Source organism: Coregonus lavaretus, assembly GCF_964263955.1.
Source record: "Coregonus lavaretus genome assembly, chromosome: 1".
In the NCBI taxonomy this organism is placed as follows: Eukaryota; Metazoa; Chordata; class Actinopteri; order Salmoniformes; family Salmonidae; genus Coregonus; species Coregonus lavaretus.
This window is the reverse complement of record NC_139988.1, coordinates 39762026-39774170: the sequence shown is the minus strand read 5'-3', so window position 1 is coordinate 39774170 and position 12145 is coordinate 39762026. Positions and strand designations below refer to the sequence as shown.

Genomic DNA, 12145 nt, shown 5'->3' with positions numbered 1-12145 from the left:
TGCCGTGCGGTAGCAGAGAGAACAGTCTATGACTAGGGTGGCTGGAGTCTTTGACAATTTTGAGGGCCTTCCTCTGACACCGCCTGGTATAGAGGTCCTGGATGGCAGGAAGCTTTGCCCCAGTGATGTACTGGGCCGTACGCACTACCAAAGAGGCTTTGACACTGTCAGGTGGCTGGGGAAGTCTCATCCATCTAATTTGTATGATCTAATCTCATTTCTCTCTCCTCCCTCCTCCTTCTCTCTCTCTCAGCGGTTTGCGGTACTGTGTGGACATGATCCAGCGCTACAGCCGGGAGGTGAACAGCTCACTGTGTTCGTCAGGCACGGCACTGCCCCACTGCAGCTTTAGCAACGTGGGCAAGGCCGTGGAGGACTGCATGAGGGCCGTCATAGGGGTGCTGCTCAACCTCACCCACGACAATGGTAATATCACTGCATCAACACGACTTCTACATTCGGCGACATTGTAGCTAGCGTATTGCGTTCCCTAGCAAGTGCCTTGTGCTCTCTGCTCTTTGTTGTCCCACTGACCTCATTACAGCTGTGCTAGAGTCCCCATAACCCACACCTTCTGGTGTGTTAGGGCTGTAGTACTTAAGCCTGACTGGTCTCAGGCCACAGCTGACTACTGCAGAGTGGAGGGAGTGTGGTAACTCTGGACTGTACTGTGGTTTTTAGAGTGGGGAAGCACTAAGACTGGAGAGCAGGACCAGCTTATCATCACTGCACTCAACTGCGTCCTACGGGTCCCACGCTACATACCTCAGGAACAACGCTTTGACATCAGAGTCCTGGTGAGCGCACCAGTGTGTGTGTGTGTGTGTGTGTTGTAGGTCTGTATGTAAATGTTTACACAAATCCAATTACCTGTATGATCTCTGAAAAATGTGGGTCCTTTTACCCACTTTATTTGAAGTGCCCACAGGTTAATGAATGACTAGGTAGTTATTAAAACCGAAGCTTCAATGTAGTAATTTCATGTTTGTACTCACAATATTTTATTATGGATCTTAATGAAGTGTATGTCCTTGAGCTTTATTAACAGCATCTCTCCTCTCTCCTCCTGTGTGTGTGCTGGTACAGGGCTTGGGGCTGCTGATTAACCTGGTGGAGTACAGTGCAAGGAACCGCCACGGTCTGGTGGATATGGAGTTCAACACAACCAGCCCTGAATGCAGCCAGGGAGCGGCAGGGGGAGACGAGACCCAGACCCCTGAACCAGTCCCAGCTTCCACAGAGACCGAGAACGGGGCAGAGCCACCTACAGCAGTCCCTACGGAGGGTGAGGCAGAGGGTGCTGAGGAAAGGACCAAGGGTCCCTCTTCAGGTGCCCTGGGTGCTCTGGTGCAGGTAAGAGCTCTGTTATAACTACATCACCACTTCAGAATAACTTTAAAGGAAACTTATAGAGAAATTAGGCAGAATAACACAGACAATTAAGTTACTCTTGTGATTTTGTGTCTGTCTGTCTTTTCCTCCTTCCACAGTTCTTCCTGGAGCGGGAGCGAGCGGCCATATTGGCCGAGGCACAGACTGATGACCTCATCAGCGAGGCGCCCAAGCCCCTGGACCAGAGCGGGGAGTGGCAGGAGACGTCGGGCGAGATCCAGTGGGTCGCCACGGAAACCAACGACAGTGAAAATGACAAGGAGAAGGACACAAAGAAAGAGGAGGAAGAGGAGGAGCTGGACCTCAACAAAGGTAAAGATGTGTCTCTGTGTGCAAAATCCTATTTTTGCTAAAGTAGTTTTCAATAGTATCATTGCTCCATGTTGAGTGTTGAGTGTTGTTCTCACTCTCTGTGGTGTTGTAGCTCTACAGCATGCTGGGAAGCACATGGAGGACAGCATCGTGGCCTCCTACACAGCTCTGCTCCTGGGCTGTCTGTGTCAGGGCAGTCAGGTAAGCTTCCAGCAAACTAGCTACAATCCTGTTCCTCGATCCTGGCACTGGGGGTGCAGGCTTTTGTTCCATCTCAGCACTAACACACCTGATTCAATGAATCAATTAAGGGCTTGATTGATGAGCTTGCAGGATTGAAGTATAGGCTACTGCAAACCAGTGCCATTCTTCTGTCTTGATGGTAGATATTGCAAAATATTAGGAAGTGAAATAGCGGAGGGCATGCCTCTGCAGAAGTAAATAGGTGGGATATTTTAAGAAATCTCAATAGATTTCACTACAAGATCAATATGCGTTCAGTGTGCAGCGGATGATTGGAGAGGCACACGTGTGCGTACAGTTGAAGCTTGTCAAAGGCTATTACAATATTAGTTACAAAATAAATAATGTATACATATGAACAAATAAGTGAAAAGGTAAGGCAGCTGCAGTGCTGTACTTTGTTCATGGTGAATAAAAGAGAACCTGATCGTGGCCTATCGAGGTCTAGCTGCGGTCTAAGAAGCTGCCTCCAGAACACACATACCGCTGCAGCATGTTCGAATCTGCCCCACTTTTATTTCAGCAACTCTCTCCATCTTTCCTCTAGACCTCTGTCCTATCCAATGAACAAAAAAATAAAAAAGTACAAGAGGAGTGGGACTGCCCCATTCCCCTCCCAAAAAAAGATAACCTGATCCGTATATACAGCAGTTATTATACCCAGCCATGCATAATGCTGCATCAGAATTCACTTGTGTTAATAGTTAGCTATTAAACAAAACATAATGAAACAATACAAATTCAGATTGCATTAAAACCACCTTTATTTTAGGTATATAAAAAATAAACTAGTTCGAAGCTTAAGTGTCTCGTTGTAGCCTATTGCTAAATGGAAATATGTGGATCTGTGGGAAAAGCTAGTATCCTACTCCCCTAAACACCACATCGTGACACTGACTTTCTGCTCCACTTATATCGGTGCAGAGTTGACCAAGAGCTGTGCAGACGCACTTAAAGGTGAGCCGGAAATACCAAACTTGTTATTGCTCAGGTTTTGTAGCTGGTTGCACGTATTTTTGCGAGAGGAGAATGTTGCAGATTGCCACTTGATGTGTATTTAAATTATATGTATTTGCTTATCTCTCCTCAGGTTAATGTGACTAATGTGCGGGAAAACCTACCCAAGGGAGATTTCTCCATCATGACGGAAATGCTGAAGAAGTTCTTGAATTTCATGAACCTCACTGTAAGTGGGCAATGTCTTTGATAATGGCCTAGCATCTCCCTTTTTCTCCCTTTACTTCAAAAAAACAAAACAGACACACAAACACAATACAAGCTGACTTGCGTTCTACCCTCTCTCTTTTTCAACAGTGTGCATTTGGAACCACAGGGCATAAGTCCATTTCTCGTGTCATAGACTACCTGGAGCACTGTTAGCTAACCCTTCCTTGTACTCTGACTGCACATAAGGGTCCTGCCAAATCTGGCAACCCCAGCAGGAGGGGCTGTACAGAGAATCCACCAGAGGTCAACAGTGTTCCCCGGCAACGCTTCAACCTGCATCCTCATTCTGAAGAGCAAGACACACACAAACTCAGCACTTTCTGAACCAAAGCCATGTTAACATGTACCATTGATTTGAATCAATGCTGTTTAAATCTTCACACACCATCCAACTACTGGTGAGATTCCTAGTCGCAGAGGACAGCTTGAGAATGCTGGCATGTGGAGTGAGTTTTTTTTATTTGAATTGAATCAAGAATGTAATCATTGGTTAGCTTGAAAATAGCACTCATGGATGTGTCAACAATGTCTGTTAAGTTGTGTGGAATGGTTGAATGCAAAAGATCAGTGTATCCATTTAAATGTTTGCCTCTGATGGTTGTAGAAAAGGGAAGGTCAATGTAAAAAGCCCCTCTAGTTCTCTAAGCTAAGTTTCAGCTCTAAATATGTCCATTATCTGTATAAGCTTACTGTCAAGTTGAAATTCACCTCTGTTGAAATCTTTTTTTCTTCTTCAGTGCATCATGCTTGTTTAAGTTCTTACAATGGCATGTAATTTAACATAATTCTAAATTGATTTAAAAGAGATCAGCAGGTCTGGATGACTTAATGTTATTTAAATCTTTGTTTTTAAATAATGGCACTTGAATGCTTTTTAAAAATTGTTTTCCTTCCTGCCCTTCCCAATTTGACTTTACAGTAAAGAAATTGAGTTTTGTTTGTTTTAAATGAGCAGTTCAGACGTTTTTAATGATTGTGGTTTTTATGTATTTATTTTACCATTAATGATCCTGATCTGATACTGTGTAAGATGTTTCAAGTCTCTGTGCACTTCCTTACCTTTTACATGTTCCACCGAACATGTCACTTGAAGTGGCTGGGTATAATAACTGCTGTATATATGGTTTTCATTAGACTCCGAGTCCCTGGTAAACCGGCCTGACATTAATAATAACCAAACCTCAGCCAACTGGCATAATCCTCATTGAAAAGGATTGTTCCTTGCCTATTATATTGTAACATTGTTCTGTGGGCATTGTATCTAACCACTTCAAGTAGTGCCTATCCAGAACAAACCCATAGCCCAGGGTTTACCTCTGGTCCTGGAGAGCTGCAGGGTCCATCCAGCCCTGCAATAACACACCTGACTAAAATCTAATAAATGTCAAATCTAATCAATTGTTACTGCAAGGCTGGATCGAAAACTGGCACACCTAGTACCCTGTGTTGGTGACCCCTGTCCTAGCCCCAACCCCCTAGGCACTTTTGCAGGTCTGAGAGGACTGGATAGGAAAATTGTGAAAATTCTACCTAGCCTATCAGGGAAAAGAGAAGTTGCTACCATATTGCTTATACCTATCCTTCCGGCTCTACACAAGTGCTTGTGGTGGTGGTTGCCTCTGGACAGGCTGTAGTGTTTCTTTACTCGCCCTTGTGTCTTACATCATCAAGTTGGACATGACCTTCCTACTCTGAGCGGTGAATCCCCTAAACATCCTTTCAGCTACACTATAACTAGTCCTGTGCTTCAATAAGATACTGATTAAATGACAGCTATACCGATAGCCGTTTCTTTTCATTTCCCTCTGATTTGTAGAGCTGCAGTTGAACAGACATGTTTCATGTGAGTTGATTTGCAAATCTGGTCGTGAATGGAATTTCAGAATGTAAATAAAAACATCTGTAAATAGTGGTTAATGGATGTTAGAATGCTAGACTACTTTTCTGAAGCTGATATTTCTATTTTATACAACATTTCTGAGTTGTCATTTGAAGTAAAAACAAAAAAATGTATAAAAAAGACAACTGCAGGACAAAAAAAATGTTTGTACCGGTTTCGAGGACATTGTCTTTGGTTACATGTAAATAATTGTAACTCAAATAAAAAGTTGCTACTTTCAGTATACCACTGTATCTTTCTCATGTCTTGTATTGTTTGAGAAGTACTTGTGTATTCATTCTGCTATTACCATACTGATGTGCTTAGCCTCAGGAGGCAAACACTTTATATGTAGCAGAACTTGATATTGGTATTCGCGTGAAGAAGAGACCGTGTATGCATGACTGTATTCTATCTTGTTTATCCTTATTTTCTCACCCCTATGAGGCCATGACTCAGTGCTTTCTGAGAGTGTGTGATGCTTCTCTTCTCCTCACTCGCCCCCCTTCTCTCTCTGTTCATTCACCCTGACAGACTCACAGAGAGGACTTAGACTGTACACAGGCCGAGTGTTGAGTTGCACAATAGAAACAAGTACTTAACAAAGCACCACATATTGACAGTTCGCAGACAGTCATTCTGTTTGACTGGCAGCTGTTTAATAGAGACAAATATGCTTGTATGTGTTAATACCCCTTTCTCTTAAACCAAAAAAATGCTAAAGGAAGCCTTTGGGGAATTATTTGAATATCTGGTAACCTGACAGTGGTGTCAATATCTGGGAGACAAATACACATGATTATGTCTGAACCTGACAAGACATGGCAACATAAGCTGTGAAAATGTAACCATACAGCACAACTACCTTGACATAATGTACGAGGTCAATGTGAGATCATGGTTGCAGTGCAATGTCAAGATGGCGACAGTATTTGAATGGAAGGGGTAGATAGGAGTTCCAAGTGTTCTCTTTTTTTCATAGCTCATTATTGTGTTTGAATTCCAGGCAGGCAAGAGAGAGCTCTATCTATTGAATGTCATCAATATCAGAAGTGATGGATGCTGGATACTTTCTTAGTTAATAAGTGTAGAAAATGTGGATGAATATGAATGGAGTGGAGAGGTAGTATTACCAAAGATAAATTAAGATGTCTTACTCAGGCTGTTTACCATAGACAGCAATGTGATTGCAGCTGGGTCTGGTCTGGTTAGTTCAGTGACTGTATATGAACCAGAAAAAAAGGAGCGAGTGAGATGTCTCGCTTCCTCTTCTGTCTCTGGTATTATCCAGAGGCTAACTGGGTTGATGTTAATTCTGTCAATGAGCATGGAGATCCTGCTGGGAGAAGGATGGAGAAGTGAGGGGCAGAGAGAATAAAATAATATAATCCTCCTCTCTCCTGTCAGTCAGCCGATCTCTCAGTCTCTCCCAATCTGCCCATCTTTCTCTGTTCATCTCTATCTCTCACTCTCTCTCTGTGTGGTTTTCAATTGGCCTGAATGGCCACCAGGTGGCGTGAGCACTAAAGCACTGACCATATGTGCCTCAATATACTGGTGAACAGGTGGCGAAACACCCTCTAGAATTGATCTCACACTGGAAGTATTGCTCAGTGAGTTTCTCATTCGCGCCTTCACACACACATATGCACGCAGGACCCTCCTCATCAGTGGTGCTACCTGCCTTTTCTCCCGCAGGCCAAAACACCAAATGAAGAAGACATACACCCACACAGAAGTATACACTCTGGGAACCAGTGGAAAATATACACTTTCACCTGACCACCATCAATGCACAAACACTTGGGGACTCTTTAATCTTGCACCTTAAATCATTGACTGGCACAGCAGAAAGAGCCACTAGCCCTTCTGTATTCCTGAGTGTCTGTGACTTGCACTGTAATGGATGGCTTTCATGTCTTCAGGCCAGCCAGATGAGTATTTGAGGGCTAGGGAGCAGAGCTGGGGTTGTTTCTACTTTTCTATTTCCCACCTCAGAGGTGAGTCAGTGGGAAGGAGAAGAAGGATGTGCGTTTGCATGCATGTATTTGCATTTACATTTTTGTCATTTAGCAGACGCTCTTATCCAGAGCGACTTACAGTTAGTGAGTGCATACATTTTCATACTGGCCCCCCGTGGGAATGGAATCCACAACGCTGACATTGCAAACACCATGCTCTACCAACTGAGCTACAGGGGAGTGTTGATGTGAGATGGACAACCCATGCTCTAACTGACCAATGGAGTGTCTTGGTTCAGCCACAGCAGATTGCCTGTGGGATTGAACACACATAGTTTCAATGCATGGTAAAACAGGGAACACTTACATACCTGTACATTCAGACCACTACATACATGTTAAATACACAGACTTTGTATTCAGTGCGGTGGAAAACAACCTGAGTTCCATTCCTCTCTGATATAATCCCAGTTGATCCTGACACTCGTCTCTCTGAACAGAGGTTAAGCGTGTGGATAGGGTCTTTAGGGAGGTGAGAGACTTTATCATTCTTAAAGTTATAATGTGATGTGTGAATATGAATGTGATTTATAGAATACAATCCCCTAGATGTAACTTCAGTGAGAGTATGTGTGGGAACATGGAATAATGTTAGACATAAAGCCTCATGTACTGAACAATAACACACAAAGACCAGAGAGTGCACACTGCAGTCTAAGTAGTCTCTCTCTCTCTCTCTCTTTCTCTCTCTCTCTCTCTCTCTCTCTCTCTCTATTCAGTGAGTATTATTTTTCTTTGCTTATGCTATTTGTTTCCCTCTGTCTCCATTTCTCAATCAATGTCTGTCTCTCTGTAAGCTTTCTCTCTGTTGATCCCTTCTCAACGCTGTCCTCTCTCCTCCATTTTCCGCTGTCTGTTTAATTTACCCTGCCATGTTTTGGAGATGTTTCTGATTGACTGCAAGCACACCACATCTGAAGGCCTAGCTACTAGCTTGAATGTATTAAATAGCTGAGGTTCTACTGACTTCAGAGGGACTGACAGTCAGAAACATACCTCAGGGCACTCTTGAGTGTCAGAAGTCTATGTAATACACAGGGAAGTGGACTGATCTGAACAGCACATTCAGTGGGACGCGCCTTGATGATGGCAGTGGAATGTTTGATATAGAGCTGTGTTAGAAGCCAGCGCCAGATATTAGTTGTATTATGTAGCATTAGCACTGGTAATACCCCTAAGATGCTAGCCTCCCTTTAGTGAGACACTTCACAGAGAGGCCCATTGGCCCCCATGTCACACAGGAAGTACATAGAGAAAAGTGTGGGACTAAAGGAGAAACAGCTGTGTCAGTTTTCCAGGGGATGCTATTTAAAGAGGCAGATTTCTGAGAAGAAGAAAAACAGATTTGAAAGGCCTTGTATTTGCATTATCTTGCATAATTGAATTTGTGAGTAATTCAAAAGGAAATGAATATTAATCCTCCCCTCTGGCTGGGTGCCCTGTGAAGCTGCTGTGCCTGGGGGAGAGGAGACAACCACACAGGGGGAGGCCAACGGAAGTTTCTATCCAGCTTAACTAGCAGGGGGTGGACAACTTTCCTCCAACCTTCCTCCTGGAGAGTTACTGGCGTGCAGGATTTTTCTGCAGTGCTGGAGCAAAAGCCTTCATACCCAGAGGCTTTCCAATGCAGGGTCAACCACCCTCTGGGTTGGAGCTAGTACTGTATTTGGTATGGCGGTCACGTAGGGGGACTGGGACATCCATCAGAGTGAGATCCTTAATGTTGCCCATTGTGGAGCTATACTCCCTGCTCTTAATGCAGTAAAGGGAAGATGGAAGTTAATATATTGATATGTGACAGCATACATGAACCTTGAAGAATGTGATGTGAATTTATTTGGCATAAAAGGGACCTTGTAGCACAGGTCAACAATGTTAAACTCTTTTTCTCCTGGAGTCATTATAGACTAAAACCTTTGCTCGGAAATCCAAAAACAACAATGCGTGCCTCTCCATGTTTTGCTAAGCTCCTGGTTGTATTAAGAATGCTTGGTAGAGTATGGAAAGTTCACTTAGAGTTTATTCATTCTGTCTAGTCCAATTTAACACCCCCTTCAGGCACAACTACACCTGAACCACAAATATTTCTGCTTCTTTCTTGTCCCATCTATCTATTCCCCCTCATTCCTATTCACATATTCAATTCCTCTCATTCTCTCCATCTCGGACACAAATGGAATGTAGATGGGTAAATAGAAATGGGAACAAAGTATTGCTTGTTTATCTGTTTTATTCATTGGAATACTGTGGAGAATGTTAATCAAGGTGTGATGCAAACAATTACATTGATAGAACCCACAATCTATGTGCAATATTAAAGCTGATCTACCCCCTAAATAAAAATAAATAAATAAAAGGTGTGTGTGCGTGCCTGTGCGTGCATGTGTGTGTTTGTTTATGCAGAACAACAAATGTGGCCTTTTGTGCGTGCGTGGGTGTGTTTGTATACTGCCGTCTGGTCCCGAGTGTGTGTCTGTAGTCAGCTGGGGACGACAGAGGGAACGGTGCTTAACACTGGGGATTAAGATCAACTTTACATCCTCTTTTATTCCTCCCTCATACACTATTAATGAAGCTCTCTCTCCACATTTAATTACCTTCTCCATCATAGCAGCGCCGGCCCAGCCTGGACCATGTGGTCCTGGGACTCTACAGCCCTCCTGGGTGGATGTGGCATCTAATTTTAGGCCTGCTGCACTGCGCTGTGGGGGCATCACAACAGTGACTGTGCGCTAGTTATCCTGGGCTGTTTTTGTGATGATTTCATTGGCCAATGGATGGTGCTGTGAGCCCTGTTCTGCTTTAGCAGGATGAGAGTGGTGTGGACCTCCGATTGAGCTGATTCAGACACGAGTAAATACTGTGTGGGTTTAGTCATAACCCTTTAGAGATGCACTAAATATAACACCTGTTTTGATCCAAGACGGAAAACACATGTAGACACGGAGCAAGGTTATTTTTCAATTATTTGTTTCGATATCTCACATGTGGGGGTACGCTAGGAGTGCCTACTCTCTCGGAAGTACCTATCAAAAGCGTCTGTTGGAGACAGGAGCCACTCTCCCTCCCTCTGGTTATTCTCGATTCTCTTCCTCACAAAGCGTGTCATTACTCTAGGTCTCCTCATATCGACTGGATACCTGTTTGCCTGCTTAATCTTCTCACAAGCTAACTGTGAAGGATATCGCTCCCGAGCGTAGGTCTTCAGACCTTGTCAAGAGGTTGAGTACTAACTGGAAGGCTTTTGTTTTCGAGTATAAATAATTGTTCTACTTCTCAGTCTCCGTTGGTAGCTAGCGTCACTGCTAGTTATTGAGACTCAGTTAGCCCACAAGGCCCGCAAGTCTTTTTTTAAACATTTTAGTCATTTAGCAGATGCTCTTATCCAGAGCAACTTACATTTAGTGCATTCATCTTAAGATAGCTAGGTGGGACAACCTAGCCCAGCCATTAGTGAGTTGCAGTAGTCCAGACGGGAGATGACAAGTGCCTGGATTAGGACCTGCACCGCTTCCTGTGTGAGGTAGGGTCGTACTCTACAGAAGTTGTAGAGCATGAACCTGCAGGAGCGAGTCACTGCTTTGATGTTTTTAGAGAATGACAGGGTGTTGTCCAGCATCACGCCAAGGTTCTTTTGCACTCTGGGAAGGCGACACTAGAACTATCAACCATGATGGAGAGGTCTTTCCCGGGAGGAAGAGCAGCTCTATGTTGTCGAGGTTGAGCTTGAGGTGGTGGGCCGAAAGCCAAGCTGAGATATCTGCCAGGCATGCAGAGATGCGTGTCGCCACCTGGGGTCAGAATGGGGGAAGGAGAAAAGTAATTGAGTGGCATTCGCATAGCAATGATAGGAGAGACATTGTGAGGATATGACAGAGCCGAGTGACTTGGTGTATACAGAGAACAGGAGCGGGCCAAGAACCGAGCCCTGGGGGGACACCAGCAGTGAGAGTATGTGGTGCAGACATAGATCCTCGCCACGTCACCTGGTAGGCCTGCCAGGTAGGATGCAATCGAAGAGTGTGCAGAGCCTGAGACGCCCAGCCCTGAGAGGGTGGAGAGGAAGATCTGATGGTTCATGGTGTCGAACACAGCGGATAGATCTAGGTGGACGAGAACAGATGAGAGAGACTCAGCTTTGGCAGCGTGGAGAGCCTCCGTGACACAGAGAAGAGCAGTCTCGGTTGAGCCTGACTGGTTAGGGTGAAGAAGATCTTTCTGAGAGATGTAACGAGAGAGTTGATCAGAGACAGCACACCGAAGAGTTTTGGAAAGAAAAGAAAGGGATACGGGTCTATAGTTTGACTTCAGATGAGTCAAGTGTTGGTTTCTTGAGGAGGGGAGCAACTCAGGCCATTTTGAAGTCAGAGGGGACACAGCCAGTGGTCAGGGATGAGTTGATAAAGGAAGTGAGGAATGGGAGAAGGTCTCCAGAGATGATCTGGACAAGGGAGGAAGGGATGGGGTCGAGCAGGCAGGTTGTCAGCCGGCCAGACCTCACTAGTCGCAGGATTTAATCTGGAGAGAGAGGGGAGAAAGAAGTCAATGCGTAGGGTATATCTGTGTGAGTGAGACCAGTGGACTCAATAGGCTGAGTGAATGAGGAGCGGATGTCGTCAACCTTGTTTTCAAAGTGGAGGAGGAGGGAGAGGGTGGAGGATTAAGAAAGGAAGAGAAGGTGCAAAAGAGTTTCCTAGGGTTAGAGTGAAATTTAGAGTGATAGAAAGTGGCTTTTTCAGCGGATAAAGAGGAAGAGAAGGTAGAGAGCCCGCAGCCCTGTTCTGTAAGCTCGTAATGAGTCACTCAGCCACGGAGCAACAGGGAGGGCTGAGCCGAAAGGGGACAGTGCGAGTCATAGGATGCGGAAAGGGAGGAGAGTAGGGTCGAAGAGGTAGAATCAGGAGACAGGAGGGAGAAGGATTTAGCAGAATGAGAGATAGGATAGAAGAGGAGACAGCAGTTCCACTCCTTCATTGTCCAGTCTAGGAAAAACAACAACTACACAACAAATTAAAGCAAATGCCCAAGCAGAGAGCAACTCTCGTTGAATGAGCAAAGATGAGGTCAAGCA

General features: G+C 44.6%; 1 protein-coding gene across 1 annotated transcript in view; it reads left to right on the top strand.

Moving 5' to 3' along the window:
* LOC311135939 (wings apart-like protein homolog) overlaps positions 1-5299 on the top strand; it is a 40432-nt gene extending 35133 nt beyond the window's left edge. Inside the window, exons 14-20 of the mRNA XM_084169978.1 lie at positions 254-426; positions 682-797; positions 1087-1353; positions 1491-1704; positions 1817-1905; positions 3038-3133; positions 3262-5299. Of these exons, the coding sequence (XP_084026104.1) occupies positions 254-426; positions 682-797; positions 1087-1353; positions 1491-1704; positions 1817-1905; positions 3038-3133; positions 3262-3327 (1021 nt within the window). The 3' untranslated portion in view covers positions 3328-5299. The remainder of the gene's footprint in view (positions 1-253; positions 427-681; positions 798-1086; positions 1354-1490; positions 1705-1816; positions 1906-3037; positions 3134-3261) is intronic.
* The last annotated feature ends 6846 nt before the right edge of the window (positions 5300-12145 follow it).